General features: G+C 41.7%; 1 protein-coding gene and 1 long non-coding RNA gene across 6 annotated transcripts in view; one reads left to right on the forward strand and one right to left on the reverse strand.

Moving 5' to 3' along the window:
* DAB2 (DAB adaptor protein 2) overlaps positions 1 to 11,351 on the forward strand; it is a 53,089-nt gene extending 41,738 nt beyond the window's left edge. Inside the window, exons 11-16 of one of the 5 annotated variants that reach the window (XM_082624154.1) lie at positions 965 to 1,124; positions 5,573 to 6,205; positions 7,318 to 7,427; positions 8,017 to 8,087; positions 9,643 to 9,678; positions 10,985 to 11,351. In XM_082624154.1, coding sequence (XP_082480280.1) covers positions 965 to 1,124; positions 5,573 to 6,205; positions 7,318 to 7,427; positions 8,017 to 8,082 — 969 coding nt within the window. In that variant the 3' untranslated portion in view covers positions 8,083 to 8,087; positions 9,643 to 9,678; positions 10,985 to 11,351. Of the gene's footprint in view, positions 1 to 964; positions 1,125 to 5,572; positions 6,206 to 7,317; positions 7,428 to 8,016; positions 8,088 to 9,642 lie in introns of all 5 variants that reach the window. The other 4 variants (XM_082624152.1, XM_082624155.1, XM_082624153.1 and 1 more) reach the window with 4 other exon arrangements.
* Positions 16 to 15,876, reverse strand: LOC309805855. Its single transcript, XR_014294317.1, has 3 exons — positions 15,650 to 15,876; positions 12,435 to 12,574; positions 16 to 93 (listed from the first exon to the last, which is right to left on the reverse strand). It is a non-coding gene; the product is annotated as an uncharacterized lncRNA (long non-coding RNA).
* Between the last annotated feature and the right edge of the window lie 4,725 nt (positions 15,877 to 20,601).

Raw genomic sequence — 20,601 nt, forward strand, 5'->3', positions numbered from 1 at the left:
CTTCACATATCCATTGGCAGAATGCATGTTCGGTACCAAAGGGTGGTGTGATGCAAGCTCTCTTTCCTGCTGCTAGTGTAGTTTCCTGTGTGGCTGTAAAATAGAAGGTGGGATAAGGCACATCGTTCTCCAGGAATACTTTCCTCTAATTGTCACCCTTTTTAAGCTTCTCACTCGGCAGTGTTTGTCACACCCTGCTTTCCGTTTGCATGTCGTCACATATTATTAACTAAACACAAGTTTTTCCGTTTTTAATGCTGCTATGCTTCTGTACCTCCGGTAAGTTTGATCATCATGTTCTGGGAGGGGAGGGGAAGGGTTCCTGTGATTCCCTTTGTACCTTCCCCGTACTAACACACGCCTGCACACACCCCCCATAGGGCATTCATGTCCAAGGTGGTGGTCTAAAATTCTCGAGTTTGTCTCCTCTGATTAATGACTGAACAATCCACTGTCTTAAAAGAAACTTATATATTTACTATTGCCACTTCCTTCAAAAGCAATTTAAAATGTGGTTTATATAAGTTTCATTTTAAAAATCTCATTGGAATATGCTGGCCTAATGATTAAACTACTGTATCATCTTTATGCAGAATGATTTAAATCCAGAAGAAGGATCCAAATATTTAGGCTACTTGCTTATAGTTGCCTTTTCTCTCCCAGCTTCAAGCTTTTAGCTGATAAGGAGACTAGACAGATACAAACGTGTAAATGAGCAAAGTAGATTTCACTTTGAAGGTCCTCCATTCCATCAGTCACCAAGACCCAATATTCTGTCCATTGCCAGGATCTGTGTCTTTTTTTTTTTTTTCTGTCTTTTGGAGTTTGTTAGAATAATTTATCAGTAATGGGAAAAAGTTTCTCTTTTTGTGTTCCCAAATTCGAGGTACAGAGTAGGAAACAGAATAGAGCTGGATTTCACTGTTCCTGAGTAACTGCTCTGTGTCCCTCTCTGCCCTGTCAGTCTCCAGCAAAAGACTTACTTGCATCAGACATCTTTACTCCTCTCGTCTCAGAGCCTCCAGGCCAGACATCTCCGGGACAACCTGCAACCCTACAGACCAACCCCCTGGACCTCTTCAAAACAAGTGCTGCTGCTCCAGTAGGGCCCCTTGGGGGTCTAGGTAGGTGTTTAGAGATGGAGTTAGGTTTGGCTCTGTTACTTTCACTCCTAAGATGGTAATTCATAGGAGGGTGCACTTCATATCCATAGGGGTTCCTGGGGCATAAGATTTGAGCATCCTAGGGAGCCTTTCTCCTACTTTTACTTCTGTACAACCCACCTCTATTAGGTACTCTTGACTTGTAACTGGAATTTGACTCCTTGAATTGGCATGTGAGAAGAAATCCATTTTTAGTATTGCACTTAGCTGAACCAACTGGTCATGGCTTACTGAAGACAATTGGAAGGGATTCTGAAGCCCAGACCAGCTTCATTGGAGAAACAGGGTTGAGATGAGAGAGCCTTGTCTATCATCTCTATTTGAAAAAGTAGCAACATGCACGTCTTCCATGCAATTTGCCATTACTGAATTGAAGCCCTATCCCCTATTTAACCTCTTGGTTAAAGGAAGGGATATACACCCCAAGAGGACTATAAGTTAAATCTGAAGCAAGTGTGAGTGATTGAATGAAAGTGCCAGGTTCTGAGCCCAGCTCTGTTTTCTAGGCATATGGTGGGTGTGAGACAGGCATATATCCTGATGAGTCTCTGAATAGTTAAGCCTTAGCAGCTCCTTGCTGGTATTTTGTCTAGTTGGGTGCCTTAGTAGGGTTAGTAAGTCCACAGTATAGAAGTCTGAAGTTGAAAGGAACACAGAAATAAGGGAAGAGATGGAATTTTATCAGATACCCGAGAGGTGATGCTGCTGTCATTCAAAAATGTTTCACCAGCTCTGCAAGCCACTGAGCCACTCTGTGGTAGGACGTTGGGGAAGGCCACTCGGCCGAGGGCTGGCCCTGCTACTCTTTGGCTGAAGCCTCCAGTTCTTTCCTGCCTCCATGGAACAGTCTTCAGAAACCCCACAATGGTCTTTGCTCTCCTGCTGGGGCTTCTCTTTGTTTTTCTACTTCTTAGCTCCTCTACAAGCTCCAAATAGACTCTGTCTTGGGAAGGGTCTGAGGGGGGCTATAGGTGAAGAGAGACTCTCCCCTATTTTGTAAAATTTGACCAGGGATCTTGGTTTTCTCTGCCTCCTGCTGAGTCAATCATCAGGACTCTTTTTTTTCCTGCTGTTTTCTGGCAAAGGAAAATATTTTGGTTCTGTCATCTTAAATCTGTTCCATCATATCTGGAGTGTGGTAGCAACAGGAGGGTTGTTTCCCACCTGCTGAGTGGCTGAAATCCCTGCAGGTGTGAGAAGCCCACTTGTTCCAGGTCCCTGCTTGGCATATTACACCATCAGGAGACTCTCCCCAAGCACTTCATATCTCTTGGGGTCTTCCCCTTTCTGCATCCCTTTCTCCTCCACCCTCAAGTGGAGCTGGTTGGTGTTTTCCCTGCAGAAGGATAGAGAGCCTGTATGCAGTGCCTGCGACTAGGTCACATCACAGAGCTTTGTAGTTTCATATCAATGCCCTGAAGAATTTTTACAGCCCATATTTAACGAGTCAGCCTGAAAATACAGCTGGACCCTATAACTGTTAATTTATTCAGACGAAGTGAAGCTTTTTGGCTAGGTGCCCCTGTTGAGGCCTTGGGGTATACAACTGCAGAATACTGATGATTCTTCCCAGTTTGGACATGGGACTCAAACTGAGCCCTACAGTATAGCCCCTGTCCACTAGCAGGGATCCTCAGCCAAGCCATGGAAGGTTGTAGGTCTGGCTTCCGCTGGACCCAGCTGGGGGACCGTTTCCTCTGGAGAACTGGGGGTGGGGAAAGGGCATTGTAGAAAGCTGAGCCTTTGGCTTTGACTAGCTGCCCTGAGCTTTAATCTAGCATCTAAAGGTTAATAAAACTAACTTTTTATACCCACACTTTCTTTTTCCTTACCTTTCTCCAGCAGGGCCTTAAATATCTTGGAAACGTGATGCATGGGATCTGGTAGACGGGAATGAAGGCTGGCCTAAGTATACACTGGGAAAGCCTTTAATTCCTCTCAAATGTATTTTTCTCTTTTATCACCACTCCCACTAATACCATCTAGGACTAAAGCCACACATTTTCCTAAGGGAAGGCAAGTCATCCAACATGAAATATGGTAAAATTCTATCCAATTTTTGCACATCCAATTGGTGTAAATTATTAGTGAGTGACTCTGGCTTCAGTTAATAAAATTCAAGTAATTTGTTTTAAAATGCCAGCAATAACTTTGTTTAAACTCGACCCACTTCTAAAAGCCTGTATTATAGGATCTAAGAGAACTGTTCCCTTGATTGGTTGTGAAAGGAATACAGGCATACCTCATTTTATTGCACTTCATTTTATTGTACCTTGGAGATATTGAGTTTTTTACAAATTGATGGTTTGTGGCAACCTTGAGTCGAGCAAGTCCATCAGTGTCATTTTTCCAACAGCATTTGTTCACTTCGTGTCTCTGTATCACATTTTGGTAATTCCTGCAATATTTCAAACTTTTTTGTTATTATTATATTGCTATGGTGATCTGTGATTGATGATCTCTGACGTTACTATTGCAAAAAGATTATGGCTTGCTGAAGGCTCAGGTGATGGTCAGCATTTTTTAACAATAAAGTATTTTAAAATTAAGGTATGTACATTTTTTTTTTAGACATAATGCTACTGCACATTTACTAGACTACAGTATAGTGTAAACATAACTTTTTTATGGGCTGGGAAACCAAACAATGTGTGTGACTCACTTTATTGCCATATTCCTTTTATGGTAGTGGTCTGGAACCAAACCTGCAATATCTCTGAGGTCTGCCTGTATGTATACTCTTGAGTGTACATGAAGTCTAATTTTGGTATATGTCAAATAAGTATTTGAATTAACATTGTAATAAAAAATATAGTTCTGTTCCTTGATGCCAAGGAGACAGAACAGGAGGATAGGGTGCTGGATTTGGAGGTGGTATGCCTGAGTTTTAGTCTCTGTCACAGACCGTGACCCTCTCAATTGTAATAATTAATATTCTTGTGCCCAGTTTCCTCACCCCAAAACTAAGCATGTTGACTTAGTAAGATGACCCACCACTGAAACCCAGCAGTCTTCGTGAGCACACCTTGTGTTCACGGCCAAATGGCTGTTGTTCCTGATGACGGTTGAGTCAAGTAACACCAAGCTCCAGTCCCAAGAAAATTCAAGATACAACATCTTACTATATCAGCCCCTGAATGTTATTTTAAAAATATTTCTCACTCTGGAAACAAAAACATTCCTAACCCAAGTTTGAAGGCCTTCTCCTACTTTGGTTAGAAAACTTTCATAACGAAAGAATGCTCTGCTTCAAAGCTCAAAGCAAGTAGGTTTTGAGAGCAGAGTGTCACTTGTGAATGGGTATGAGGCTGAATTTAGGTATTCTGTTAGTGGTGACAGTTTAACTGGGTCATTAATACACTTGGGAAGAGGCCGAAGAGAAAATGTGCTACGTATTAGAACAAGATGTAGGGAATGAGCTTCTCAAGAAGAGGAGGGTACACATTGGCAAGACCTAGATTTTAGTGATTTAATGAATTACAAATCAACAATGGCAAGGGTGCAGGTGATAGAGCCATTTCCCCACAAAGAGCAGATGCCTGGATACAGGCAGTTAGTTACATTGCAAGCGTTGTTTTTTTTGTTGTTTGTTTTTTTGCTTCACTTTATCTCGTCTCCCTCTCTTCCTCTTCCTCTTTTAAATACTCTGTTCTAACTTCTGGCAAAGTTTAGTGAGTGACACAGGGCAGGAAGCACTTTTATTTGAAACAGCTCTCCTAGGAAAACTAGCCTTTTCTCCATTTTTGTATATAAAAGTCTAAAACTATCTTGGCATCAACCAAATTTTATCATCCTTTTATATAGCTGTGTCCACCTTGGCAGCATTTAAAAGCAAGGAAGCTTTGAAATGGTTTCTTCGGGATGTAAACATGTTAAAGCCTAATGCACATGCCTGATAGTTAGTCTCCATAAGACCTCAGACATGAGCCAGTTGCCAAATGAAAAGGTTAAGTCAGTTTCTCAAGAGTATTGGATGGATTATATTAATTTACTTCATAACAAGCCTGGTTTCTATATGTAAATGTATTTACTCAACACGTAGGTTCATGCTATTGACAGGCTCTGTTCTAGCTGTTTGAATGATATCAGTGTACATACAAGAAGGGCTCATTTTCTTTTTTATGACTAGGTATTTATGGACTGTATTATCTATCTAATGAGGAAAGTGAAAAAGGTGTGGAAGAAAGAAAGGGCTTCGAAATGCAACCAGCATTTAAATGCTCGCTACAGCTAATTCATCTTTAGAGTGAAATAATCTAATAAAAGCCATGTCAGCCTCAAGGCTTAATAAAGGTTTGGCATGTAGATGCTCTCTAAAAATGCTCTCCAGAGAGTTGACTCTCTGAAACTCAAGAATCCTCTTCAGGCTAGTTTCCTGATAAGTCCTTTATCCCATTTCCCTCCTTCAGGTGGTGTGCCAGTTATATCTGCTCAGACAGGACCATGGAACCCAGCACCCTTAGTCTTCAGTCAATCCACTACAATGGTCCCGGGCACTATGATGGCTGGTCAGCCTTCAGGATTCAGTCAGCCAATCGTCTTTACCACAAGCCCAGCTGTTCCAGGTTGGAACCAGCCTTCATCCTTTGCAGCCTCAGCTTCACTTCCAGCCCCTGTAGTCTGGGGCCCGTCAACATCCGTGACACCCAATACTTGGTCATCAACCAGCCCGCTGGGGAATCCTTTTCAGAGCAATGTTTTTCCAGCTCCTACTGTGTCAGCCCAACCCCCTTCTATGCTCTCCTCTCTCCTGGTCACTCCTCCTCAGCCACCTCCCAGAACTGGCCCTCCGAAGGATGTCTCCAGCGATGCCTTCGTTGCCTTGGACCCACTTGGGGACAAAGAAGTCAAGGAAGTGAAAGAAATGTTTAAGGACTTCCAACTGCGGCAACCACCTACTGTTCCAGCAAGGAAAGGAGAACAGAATTCCTCTGGGACTTCAAGTGCCTTCTCCAACTATTTCAACAACAAAGTTGGCATTCCTCAGGAGAATGCAGACCATGATGACTTTGACGCTAATCAACTGTTGAGAAAGATCAATGGTAAGCTACCTACTTCTCTGTCAACTGTACCAACAAGTATTTCACTGTCATATGGGCTCACAGAGTCCCTCAGAAGAACCCTCTCCTGACCCACCAATAGCTTTACTCTTGCTTTTTTTGCCTAGCAGGGGTTATGGAGACAACTTGACCATTTACCTTATGGAGTTAACTGTTTACCTTAGTTAGCCGTTTCTAAGGGCTGGCCCAATGCTGCCCTCTTGTGACAATTCTTAAAAGGGCTGCCAGGAGCTATTGAAATTCAATGGGTCATGGCACCTGGAGGCTGTATGTGTGATAAGGACTCATTTTTTCATGAGTAGGTATGTATGGACTGTACTACCCATCTAATGAGGAAAGTTAAAAAAGTGTGGTAGAACGAAAGCGCTTCAAAATGCAGCCAGTATTTGAATGCTTGCTGTACTGTATTAGTGATTTAATCTTTCGGAACTTTTACTTCTGTGTTGGCCTCAAGGCTTGGTGAAGGTTTGCCATGTAGGTGCTTTTTTTTTTTTGCTGTATGCAGGGCCTCTCACTGTTGTGGCCTCTCCCATTGCGGAGCACAGGCTCCGGACGTGCAGGCTCAGCGGCCATGGCTCACGGGCCCAGCTGCTCCGCGGCATGTGGGATCTTCCCGGACCGGGGCACAAACCCATGTCCCCTGCATTGGCAGGCGGACTCTCAACCACTGCGCCACCAGGGAAGCCCCATGTAGGTGCTTTTAAGTGAGGGAATTCTGAATCTCTTCCACTTCAAGCGAATATGCATGGCTCCCTCTTCCAAGAAGGGATGAATTTGCCTGTAATAATCACTAGGAGTCCTGGTATTTGGGGGTGATTTTTGTTCCATTGATGTCAATTTCAAAAGTATGGAACTTAGGGCTTCCCTGGTGGCGCAGTGGTTGAGAGTCCACCTGCCGATGCAGGGGACACGGGTTCGTGCCCTGGTCCGGGAAGATCCCGCATGCCGCGGAGTGGCTGGGCCCATGAGCCATGGCCGCTGAGCCTGTGCGTCCGGAGCAAGTATGGAACTTAATTTCTAAGATAAGCCTGACTGGAGAACTTGTGCATGTATTTGGGGAAAGCTTGTCTACTGACTACTTTTTCACCTTCTAGAACTACCAAAGCCAGCTCCCAGACAAGGTGCCCTGCCAGTTTCCAAATCTGCTGACAATGCATTTGAGAACCCCTTCTCTAAAGATTCTTTCCATTCATCACCAGCTTCTGTAAGTATCAACTATTAGAAGATGATGCTCCAAAGTACATGCCACATAGAGTTACCGCCTCCTGAATTAACCTTGCTTGTATCTTTGATGGTAAAGGACATTTGAATAAGATTTATCATTGAGGACCATCACAGTGTAAACCTCAACTCAAACTGGGGAAAGATTATTTTTGCAAGAACTACTCTCCTGAACTTGAGAAACAAATATCATATAGAAAAGTCCTTTGTACCTCACTTAACCTAGCTCGGGAAAGCACTTTGAAAGAAAATTGAGCCAAAATACTATCTTTAAAATTTTTTCAAAGATTTAAGTTCCTAATTTCCCACCCATAATTACTTAGCTCATAAAAATAATATTTTGCATTGGGAGGCAAACATAATTCTGAAACTTGGTTTTGATATAAATAATACACACACACACACACACATCAATCACAAGCAGGCAAACACAAATCATCATAGACCCATACAATATCTGATTAGTCTGTGACCTAAGTGATTTTTTCTAAAGGGATCTGAGAAGTCTTAATTATAGCTGTTTTCTTACAATTGTAATTATAGTTATTGACTAGATGGTTTTATCTCCATAGATGACTTCTCCTCAATCCACATCTTCTGATGTATATAGGGATCCATTTGGAAATCCTTTTGCCTAACTTCTGTAAGTAGAAGATCCTACTAAGCTTAGGTTTGGTGAAAAAGGGTGGCATGGGGGTAAGGGTGACATTTTAATTTTAGATTCAGAAAGAAGTTAAATCTCTGTAATGGAGAAGTAAAAGATATGGAACACTATACTTAACTAATTTAGTAATGAATAGGCTGGCCATTTAGGAATAGAGTTCTCATACATATAGAAAACAGTACTATACTCCTATGGATATGGATTTCTGTCATCCTGTGTTTTTGATATTTCACTTCTGGATGGAAGTAAAACTCAATATAACACATAGCCTTCTAGATTTTTGACCTTCATATTGAAGTGATTGCAAAGCTTCCTAGTAATTACTCAGTTTTCTATAGAAGCTTCAAAATCTGGGACCTTCTGAAGCCACCAAACAGGTCAGCCAAACAGATCATGATCACAACACTTCTGCCTCCCAAATCAATAGGTATTTCTTTGTGAGGGGCCTCAAATTAGTCTGAACTAGTCTGGCGATGTTAAATCCCAAAGTGGTGACAGCTGCCGGTACCTCCTTCAAAAGTAGTATGAGCTTATATGAGTCTGCTGGTGGGTTTTATCCTTGGTGAGTTATTGTGTGTAACCACCTTAGACTGAGACCCGGGAAGGGGAAAGGGGGAGGGGTGTTTTTCTTTCTCAACAGTGAGTGGAAGCGACTTCAATCTTAAAAGGTTGAAGTTAGTGGAGGAGAGGAGACTTATCTGCATTTTGAAAGGGGTGAACAACAGGAAGAATGAAAAGAACCCAAACCCGTTTTTTTTTCAGTCTTGCCCCATTCAAGTGAGACTACCAAACTATGTCTTGACCCACATAGAACTGAATGCTTTTAAATAGATAAATATCTTAAATCTGATACCATCAATAAGATTTGAGTTTATTTGCAATTTGGATTAGCCCCCCTCACTCCACTTCTGTAATTACAGTATTTCTGAAAGTGCTTTTCTGTAAAATCAGCTTCAGAGAACCGAGTGAGATTACTGAAAAGACAAATTCCTGGGCCCCAGCCCTAAGGAATCCCCCTCAGTGATGAGGAAAAGCTTCACTTTAACGAGCGTCCAGATGATTTCTAATGTTAATAAAGCAGCGTAATATATGGAAGATGTTGAAGGGCTAGAAGTCTTGACAGAGACTCATTATTGCTTCCTCTCCAGGGGAGGCACACACGGACAATAGAAAGGAACAAACTGCACTGGAAGTCTAGGAGGATTATTTGTGCTAAATTGAATTGACTCGAGTTCTCTTTGGAGGCCCTTTCTTCTTTAGGTCATGAAGGAAGGATAATTTTGGTCAACCTGCTGAATATATAGATTGAGGGGTAGGGAGGACAAGTGCCATGGGAGAAAATAGCTAACATTATTGAGCACTTGTGTTAATCGCTTTATTACAGATTCTACATCGACTATTCTATCCAATCCTCTTGAATCGGTCCTAGGAGATACTATGACTGACATTTTTAAATAATGACTTAATATTTAATACCTTGATAGTCAACCCAAAATTTCTAACCATGGGTTTTTTCTTCTTCACACTTCTCTAGGAACTTGGCATGCTCACAATCCAGAGGAACAAAAAGGTTGGCCTTAGTAGTCAAGGACAAAGCTAATAAGCAGACAAGTCCTGACCTCTGCCCTTGTTCTAGCTTTGACATATTATCTGTAGCCTTATTTCTTGCTGCCTCTTCCACTTGTAGAATGCCTTCCACTTTCTGTTTAGCTAAACTGAATCTATGGATTTAAATAAATTAAGAACCTAAACTCTCTAGCTTAAATGTAAATGAAGTAGTTTCCCTCCTTGAACCCTTGTTTATTGTGTCCCTAGAACCTTCTAGAACACTGTGCTGTGTACCCTCTGGCTGGGCGATGCAGCCACCGCAACCCCTCAGATCATACTGTTTTGAATAAATTTTAAAATCCTTACTGTTCAGAGTGTTTGGGGGTTCTGTTTCAGAGCATAAAACCTAAAGATTGTGGTAGAACAAGGCACCTTCTTAAACCTTGCTTCAGACCATCACTTACAGAGCATTTTTAAAGTAAAATGGAAGCAAGTTCAGCTTCTCTCTGGGGACTTTGAACACACCTAAGAACATTTTTAAAGATATAACCTCTTTCTGAACATTATTCTTCTCTCAAGGGCAAGATTGTCCTTTCTCCAATCTCTTGCTAGCTATTGCAAATGAGGGAAAATCATTTTTCATCTCTCCTCTTCTTTTCCCTCTGATTCTCTTTTCAGTCATTTTTACTCCTGGGTTTATATAACATTACCTCTCTTTCACAAACAACAGAGTTTTATGGGGCAAAAAAATCTAATGATTCACAGATCTGAAGCCTCTCTGCCTTCTCAGTAATCTCTAATCCCAGTAACTAGAATTGCAAATGGGCACAACCTTTATCCTTTCTATGGAATAGGAGGCCATCTTCCTGAGCTGAAGTTCCAGAAGAGCAGCTCATGTTGAAGAAAAATTGAACTCAATTCAGCAAAGAAGGACCATATTCTGAAGAGAGACACATCACAAAGTCAAATGTGATAGTGCCAAACATATTAGGTGCTTATTTGGGGTAATGCCAGGCCTTTATCAAGTAACTGGAAAGCTTTCTTGATGCCACACATTCTTACAGTTAGTAGGATGATAAATCGGAGAAAAAATCGGTGGTGTTATCATTAAAAATCTAATGCCTGCAATATTTTTCTCCTCATAACCTTGGAAACCTTTCCAGTTCATTTTCAGTCCTATTGTCAGCACAGTTCAAAGGGTTTGTTCTTGCCATATGAGTTTTGTTTTGTTTTGTTTTGTTTATGTTGGGTTTTTTAATGTTGTCTCTTGACCCCTAGTGCTCAGGTTCTTGTGGGTGTTAATCAACCACATACAATGTTATCTTTAGGTGGAAGAAGAGGATGACTGCTCAGGATCTAAACAAGATGGTGGCCTCCTGAACCTCTACTGATTAGCTCCAAGTAGTCCGAGCTAAAGTCCTGTGGTTTTACGTTGAATGATAATAGCTGATCACGTATGGCATCATTTTCCATCTGACTTCCCACTCAGTCATTATCAACACAGACTTGAAATAGTATTTTATATGTCCAAATACCTAAATGTGCTAACTGGAGGCAATTATTTCTAGGGAATTGAATTTTTGAAAGTGAGGAACAGCCACACAATTGTTTTGTACATACTTATTTTCTTGTGCACTTTTCTGTATGCAAAGAAAGCTATAAATTTACTCATTTCAATAAACTGGAATGGCAGAATCTCATGTGTTACCATCAGTTCATTTGACCCCTGCTTTCAATTGACGTAGTAAGTCAAGGTATAGCGTACACCAGGGTAAGGTCAGCAAATGTTAGTTATAATAGATTCTGGATAGTCACAAGAATGAAAAAGTGGAAATCCATGAAATAGGACCACAGGTAAATTACTGTCTCATGCCTTTCAAGCTTCTATTTTCTCTCTCAGACCTATACATAGTCCTTCCCTGGGAGTTTAATGGGAGTCCAGCGGATAAGACCTGTACCAGAACAACCTCAATTATGTCTAGTATAAAAATCATTCCTGGGCTTCCCTGGTGGCGCAGTGGTTGAGAGTCTGCCTGCTGATGCAGGGGACATGGGTTCGTGCCCCGGTCTGGGAAGATCCCACGTGCCACGGAGCGGCTGGACCCGTGAGCCATGGCCACTGAGCCTGCGCATCCAGAGCCTATGCTCCACAACGGGAGAGGCCACAACACTGAGAGGCCTGCGTACCGCAAAAAAAAATCATTCTTTAGTGAACTGTTGGTTCATGCCTTTTACCCTTTGCCTCTCCTTGTTCTTTAGTTAGCCATGTTTGAGTTCATCAAAACACAACTGTGTGGACTGGTCCAGACTTGTATAAGCTACTCAGAAGAGGCTTCTGAGCTTCTGAGTTAGGTGGTCAGGCCGATGCTCAAATGTCTTTAGCACTAGGACACTCTTAAACACTCTCCCTTATTAAAAAAAGTTCAAGGCTCTCATTCATTTCAAGAAGACCTAGAGCTACAGGGAAGATGACCCCAAGGCAGACCCTGCTTGAGTGTAGAAGTCTTGGTGTTAAACTTGACTCCTCTAGGGAATAAGATGAACTTGACAGAGTAGGTGTCATTGATTGGCATTTACTGTTAGGGGATGTTTGGTAGTACTGCCTTACCTTTCCCTTTAACTGAAACATTTGGTCTCTTTCTGACAAGGAGTAGAATATAGAGCATGTAAGCAGCTTCCAGTAAACCACAGATGAACTGGAGAAGGCTGCTGATAAGCACAGGTTGCACAAATTTTGTGGCTTATCCAAATGCTCTGCAGTGTATCTAACCCACTGACCTTGTGTGATATTGCCATTTGGTTTAAGCAAGATCTTGCCAGAGCTTAACCCTTGCTCGTGTGTACAAGGGATGACATTCACTTCAGTGTGGTAGGAACTACTGTTGACCAAGCCGAAGGAGGTGCTTCCTGAAGTGTCCCTGCAAAGTAGAAACAGACCTCTTTAGAGTCTCTTAGTAGCAGTGGTGTTCACACCTGTAAGCCAGGAATTCAGCTTTTAGGGTAACACTATTATCGCAGAAGAGGGTTTCATTTAAGCATCACATAGATCTAAGCTAAAAGCTGAACTTTAACAGCCAGCCTGGGCCTCCACTTCTCTCACATACAGGCAATACAAAGGGAGAAGGTATTGATTTTCTCAAAATAATCTTGCATTTGTGAAGTGTTCTACCATTTACACAACATAACTTCATTCTGTTGCTACTGTAATTCTGCAAAGTGGGATCTGTTATTGTTCCAGCTCATCTGAGAATGTCATCCATGCTTTAAAATGGCTACAATCTGCTTCAACTCTTTGAGTGGTTTCCAAGGTATTTGATTGTGGAACTGTGCATCTTAACTACCTTTACTATAGAAGTTAGTAAAGCTGAAAGCTTGATTTCCCAGCCTCCCTTGCACGTAGCTGTGGCCATGAGACCACATTCTGGACAATGAACCATAGCTGAGGTCTCATTCAGCTATGCAGGGAGATCTTTTCAGGCAGTGATTTCAAACTCCTCCGTCAAAATGTTAACCATCAGGTCTCGAGAGCCAAACAGAGTATGATTCTGTGTCTTTCCTGTTCTGACGACAGGGAGGGGAAAGAACAGAGGATATAGTTAACTCAGGAGTTTGGTTGACCCTGCAGTAAGCTGACAAGTGAGGACTCTGACCCATATTCCTGGAATAGCTTCAATACAAAGTCTCTTAGTGAAAGACAGGAGCTCCCCAACAGTCCCTGGTAAATATTTAAGCTATTATAACCGTTGGAGGAGATTGCTAAATAATAAAATGCTTAATTCTTGCTGGGAAATGCTATGTTTTAACGAACCCCCTTCTATTAAAAACAACTACATCTCATGTCCTGAGTCGATATGCCAAACATGGACACACACGGGCTGTGGCGGCAGCAGCCCTGTTAACGTGTCCTAATTACAGCAATGCTGATGGACAAGGCCCACCCAGGTGTCGTCTCACTTAATGAGGGACTGAGCTCCTTGTTCTCCCTTGCTTCTCTGAAAGTATGTGCTTCATTACTGGACCTCTACCATGTGCTGAATTCATATGAGTGACAGTCTCCAGGGAGATGACAGTGGTGGCTGCTCGTGGCAAGGAAACTGGGCTTCTGCGGGGACCAAAGATGGAGTGATCATAAAAGAAGAAGAAGAAGAAGAAGAAAAATAAAACAGAAAACTCCAACTATGAAGGGCTCCAGACTAAGTTTTCCTTATGATGTTAGCTATGGGGTTTTCTGTCAATTCTTTTTCATTTGCTTGACTTCAATCTCTATTATCTTACCTTAATTATAAGATAGAGAAATTACTCCTGGTCCAAAAGTTACAGGGTGGCCCGACTGGTCTGAGTCTGGGTTTTGGATGTTTCTGGGGTGTGTCTGAGGCTGCCTCCATCAGGTACCTACTTACACTGATGGATCATCACAGAACCTTTTGTTTGGGAGCAGCTAAGAGGAGTGCTGGAACACAGGAGCTATAGCAGAGAGGGATGAGAAAGAGAAGGAAGGGTCAATAGGACATTGCCTCCCTGTCTCCCTCACTAGCCTGTGAAACTGGTAGAGAGCCTTGATGGTGGAAACAATAGGGTTGAAAGAAGGAGGAATTCTCTTCTTCTGATGAAAGAACTTGGGCAAGGCAGGCAGTTCAGGGCCCATGAGTCCACTAGTAATGAATGGACAAGAGTAATGGAAGGCTCACAGTGGCTAAAATTAGTAGGGGATTATTTTTTTCACAAAAAAGTCTATATTGATGGCTGCTGGTGTTGGTTCAGCAGCTCAACAAGACCCTCAAGGACACAGATGCTTAGCTTTTCACTCCAACTTTTATAGCCTTTGGTTTTTTTCTTATGTTTATTTCCTAATGGTCACAAGATGGCTGCACAGCACCAAATAGGATATTACTGTTCAAGCAGGGCAGAAGGGGAAAGGCAGTACAATCAATGTCTACTCCTCGAACCAGGCATTTTGGTTTTCCCCAAGCCTTTCCAGTGGACTTCAGCTATGGCTCGCTGGCCAGAATGTGGTCAAGTGGTCACGGCTAAGTGTAAGGGAGGCTGGGAAATCAAGCTTTTAACTTTACCAACTTCTATAGGAAGGAAGAGGCAGGGCTGGCTGTATCATTTGTGGGGCTCAGAGCAAAATAAAAACAAAAATGGAGCAAAGGGCTTCCCTGGAGGCGCAGTGGTTGAGGGTCTGCCTGCCGACGCAGGAGACACGGGTTCGTGCCCTGGTCCGGGAAGATCCCACATGCCGCAGAGCGGCTGGGCCCATGAGCCATGGCCACTGAGCCTGCGCGTCCAGAGCCTGTGCTCCGCAACGGGAGAGGCCACAACAGTGAGAGGCCCGTGTACCGCAAAAAAAAAAAAAAAAATGGAGCAAAAATCCATTGTTCAAAAAGCAGGGGAAAAAGTACCATTAAAGGCAATAAAATATAAAGCTATCTCCTTTCTTCTGAAATCTCTCTCTTAACATGATGTATTTTGTTTTCCATTTAATGTTGTTCTAAGTAAAGAAAAATTAAAATGTTAAAATATTAGCGTGAATTTTAACTCTAATCTTTAATTTATATGTGGAATCACTGAAATTACACAATTTTTGTATTTCATAACTCATATATGCACATGTATTTGCACGTATTTCATTCTTCCCAGAACCGTTAGAAACACTGCACAAAGCTAACTCAACTGTTTTTAATTCACTTCTTGATACATGTGCATCCTACCAGCACATCTCACTAATGAGTAAAAAAAGATAGAAAAAAAGAAACTACTTGTTACCCTATTTTTTCTTTCCTTCTACATTGTTATTTTCAGCATTACATGGATGCTGATGCAGGGAAGGAACACTAGTAAGAAAGATATGATAATGTTTCTTGGTCATTTGTGGGGTTTTGTGTGGGTTGGAAGGAAGTTCTGGTTCAGAGAGTGTGACTTCTCAGGGCTGTCAGTGTCCCACCCACAGCCACTTCACCCCCCTCAGCTTAGTCTTAGAGAAACACACTTACCTTATACTCACTTTTACTTTGAGCCACTGAACTCCCACACATCATAAATCCACCTGAATCCCATGTTCACAGGGCAACATAAACACTCTGTGCAAATGGGGTGTCATGGAAAGGGGACACACAGTGCATACTTCTTCTGCTTGTGCACAGGCTCCACTTTCCCATCAAACTCTGCTTTCAGAACAGAAGTCCCAACGTAAAATTCAGAATTTCAAGATGGCACCAGCAGAGCATTAAACAAAGCCTGGGGCCCTCCTGAGTGCTGAGCCCTGTGCTACTTCACATGCCCATGAAGTCAGTCCTGGCAAGAGGGCCTTGGAAATGGGTGACAGATTAACTAATGTGCTTCCCACATGTCTGGGTCATAGTTTAACCCCAAGTTGGCCGACCTCCAAATGTAGATCAGGGCAGTCTTTGACTCCATAGCACCCTCAGGGCAGAAGAGAAGCACAGCTGAGAGCACAATCAGCAAAGCTAATGGTAAGGCACTTTTACTAGAAGGTAGAAGCTAAAGACTGTAGAGGACTAGTCTCTGTAAGTTAGTACCATGAAGTCACCACACATAATAAAATGGAAGGGGGTGAGAAACTACAAGTCACTGCACAGGAGGCTTCAACGTTTTTTATTTATTTATTTATTTATTTTTGGCTGCATTGGGTCTTCGTTGCTGCGTGTGGTCTTTCTCTAGTTGTGGCGAGCGAGGGCTACTCTTCATTACAGTGCACGGGCTTCTCACTGCGGTGGCTTCTCACTGTGGTGGCTTCTCTTATTGTGGAGCACCGGCTCTAGGCATGCAGGCTTCAGTAGTTGTGGCATGCGGGCTCAGTATCTGTGGCGTGTGGGCTCAGTAGTTGTGGCTTGCGGGCTTTAGAGTGCAGGCTCAGTAATTGTGGCACACGGGCTTAGTTGCTCTGTGACATGTGGGATCTTCCCAGACAAGGGCTCAAACCTGTGTCCCCTGCATTGGCAGGTGGATTCTTTTTTTTTTTTTTAATTGTATAAGCTTTAAGAGGCTCAGTTTTCATAAATATAAATAGATGAATCTTCAACAACATTGATATTTAGTAAATGAAAAGTCACACAGACAAGGTATAAGAACATAAATGGTTCTGAGAGAAAATAGTACCTAATGTTTAAAGATAAGATATGTTCCCTGGCCTATAAAAGCTAGGAACTCATTACTAAATCTTTTCATAAAACTGTTTTATAGCATGTAAAAATTCCCACTATAACTAATGCACTTCTGTTTTCAAAATAAATAGGATTTTTGTTATCGTGCCTTGGGCAGTCATCAATAATCATACCATATCACATGACTACAGCTCATAGCCTCCCTACCTGTTACCACTACTCTTTTTTTTTTATTCCAACAGAAAGTCACAAAAATTATAATCATCCTCATCAGTTCACTCAGTCCCATGTAATTAATTTTTTTCATCTTGATCTTTTGTTAGCACTTTTATGAATTCATCAGTTTTCCATTAGAGTTCTGAAAATGCTTATTCATTCAGTTCAGCAGTATAGTCAGTTACCTGAAACCTGTGCTTGTCAGAGGCTTTTCCACGAATTCCTTGAAGATAAAACCCTTTTATAGGAACATTTTTGCAAAAGCATCAGAGTACACCAAGAACTGTCTGTAAATGACAAAAGACTTAAAAATGACCATGGTTAAAGATTTGATGAAAATTCATAATAATGCAATTGACAAGGAAATTTAGTTATTTCTGAGCTATACATTTTAAAGTAATAACTAGAATTATGACTTATAACATTATACCAGAACATATAAGATTTTTAGAAATTTCATGTAATGTCTGAAACATTTATATTAACATATTTCCACACAAATAACCCGAAGAAAGTTTAGTATTAGTTGTTTTTTTTGTTGTTTGTTTGTTTTATTTATACTGCAGGTTCTTATTAGTCATCAATTTTATACACATCAGTGTATACATGTCAATCCCAATCAGCAGGCGGATTCTTAACCACTGTGCCACCAGGGAGGTCCAGGAGGCTTCAATGTTAGTACAACTTAATTTGAACTCAAAGGGATGTGCCATTTCAGTTAAAAGGATCCTGAGGGGAGGACTGTGAAACTCCTGAGTAATTACTTGCTAAAGGGCTTTGAGATTCTTCATTTTAAGGACGTTGCAATTCTTCATTGCAGGCACAATGCTGCCAGATTTGAAAAGCAAGAGTAGTGGCTTCAGGGATGGTCCACAGAAATCGTGGAATAATACCACCAAACATCTACCCAGCATGTACCACAGGCAGACACTCTTTTGAGAGTGTAACAATGAACAATTTAATTTCATATTAACTCTATGAGGTGGGCTGCTACTACCACCAGCATTTTATAGAAGAGGACACTGAGGCACAAAGAACTTGAGTCACTGTCCAAAGTCATACAGCTAGTGGCCAGAGTGGAATTCCAACCCAGGCTCCAGTGTCCTTGCGCTTAACCTCAAGTTAACCGCTTATCCACTTCACTGCCTCCAAAAACTGGTACCATTGCCTCTAGGCTGGCATACCTTACATTCACCCAGATTGTATTCTCCCCACAGTACTTCTCTCCTCTTATACTTCCTATAACCAATATGCTTACCATAAAATTCAATCCCCTGTTATATTTAGCTGGGTTTACATATCTTTAACTAATAAGTCTGTATATATTTTGGTCCTCAAATGCCAGTTTCTTTCTATCAGAGTCCCAAGTTCCAGAAGCCAAATATACCTGAACCAAGTGAAATCAACCAATCATTCAGTAACTGTAAAATAAGTATGAAGTAACTGCTTAACATTTCATACACTGTCAGAATTTTAATGCAATAAAAGACAAAGATGATTTTGAGATATAGAAACAGAAAAACAAGGCAGGTGGTGACTCATTAACGAAATAAGGAATATAAAAAGAGCTTCCTTGACAGGGACAGGGAAAGAATTACACATCTGATTTTAGACATGGCAAGTTCAACTTATCATGGATAAATTAAGATCCACCTGGAGATTTCTTAGAAGTACTCAAAGATTGTTAAGCTGGAAAGTAACGCAATAAGCTTTACATTTTTGAAAATTATCACTTCTAGATATCTATACTTTCAAAACAAGAACTCAGAAGATGTTGGGAAAGGAACTTCAACAGACCACCCTTTGAGACTTCTGGTTCTAAATGATAGGTTTACTCTTAAAGCGTAGGTAAGAAAAGTAAGTAGAGATTGAGAAGTGAAGAAGGCAGAGGACAGACCCCCCTGGGGAATAGTACAATTTGCATGATGGACAAGGGGGAAGAGCCAACAATTGAGAAGCAGAAGAACAGGAAATGTTGTATCACAAAAGCCAATGGAACAGAGAATTTTAAAGCATAAGAGCAGCCAGTAGGGTCAAATGTCTCTATGAGACAAAGATAGGGCCAAAAAATGTACCTCCAATTTAGCAGTAAGGAGGTCTTCAGTGGAATAAAAGGCAGGCTGCAATAAGTTGAAGGTAAAGGAAGAACCATGTGGTAAAAGAAGAAAATTGATACAGACTGCAAAAGTTTGGCTAGCAAGGGTGGTAGCAATGAGAAAAAAAATCAAAGAATTCAGTAGAACTCTATAAAGATAAAAAAGACTTGAGCATATTCACAAGGCTAAGGAGAAGAAATTGATCAAAATGAAGAAATGGAAGATATAAGGGACAGGACAGCTAATACAGCAGAATCCGGGCAAGTCAAGAGGTAACTATAGAGCACCAGATTTTCCTAAATAAAAGCAAGCCTCCCCTTCCTCTGAGATTTGATTGAGATGCATGGAAGTTGACATGACAGGCACGCACTGGAAGACAAAGTGTTTCTGAATTTCTTGGTAGAGCAAGAGGTGAAGGAGCCTTTAAGAGAAATGGGGAAAGAATCTGTCCAAAGTCCAATGAGTAAACAAAGATGTGTCCAACTCGATTTAGGCAAAGCAGCAGAAAACTGAACTGGCAGGACTGATGCCAGGATGAGAGTTTGGAGACGGTGGTCCAAGGGATGGAAGAGGTGCGAGGGGGTTGAGCTTGTGAGAAGGGCCCATTAATGGGCAGGGGATCCACACAGAGGAGGAAAGGAAAAGAGGCCAGCAAGAGGGTGTTAATCTGGGGGGAAATGGAGAAATCAAGGAGCTGGATGTCTGAGTAAAGCCAAAGAAAGGGGATGTTGAGAGTATTATAAGAGTGAGGTAGCTGGAAGAATTGGAAATTGTGGTCAGAGAAGAGATCATTGACATTCTCAAGGTAAAGCCATGACAGGTGTTGGGATGAAGCTGAGTATGGCAGTGGGCTGAATGGCATTAAGACAAATATTGATAGAACTGATGAAATCAAGGCAGTGAGTATGGTGCCTTTAAGAATACTGAAATAACTAAAGTAAAGGCTAAGGTGTGAGTGGAGAGGGAGATTCTAACGTGATGTCAAAGCCTTCCATGAAGGTAGGCGGTCAAGAGTGTTGGTAAACAGAAAGATAGGAGGTGACAGAGCCAGACTTTGTGAACTTCAAAAGAGGAAGGGACTGTGTGGAATCTTCCCTTAAAATGAAGTGCTGTAATGCAGTCAGGTGGTTCCCAAGGAGCTCCATGTGATTGTAAACAGATCTGAGCCACAGGAATCCTCGTTACTGTAAAGGGATAGCCAGACTTACATCACCCCATTAAGCTTCACAGTAGCCCCAAAACCACTCGATAGAGAAATTCTTTCCCCTTTCTTGTAAAAGAGCTCAGCTGAGAATATTGTACTGAACAGGCACAGAACCAGCAGTGAAGAGAGCTGGAATCTGATGCTGCCTCTGCCTCTGACTGTGTGACCTTGGATGTGTCACTTACCTGTCCTGGACATCACTTTCCCCACCTGTATTCATTCATTCATCTATTAATGCATATAACTTGCAATATCTATTGAAGCTTAATATGTGCTAGGCACAATCCTAGATGTTAAGGACCTAG

This window comes from Mesoplodon mirus (assembly GCF_964341445.2).
Source record: "Mesoplodon mirus genome assembly, chromosome: 5".
NCBI classification, from domain to species: Eukaryota; Metazoa; Chordata; class Mammalia; order Artiodactyla; family Ziphiidae; genus Mesoplodon; species Mesoplodon mirus.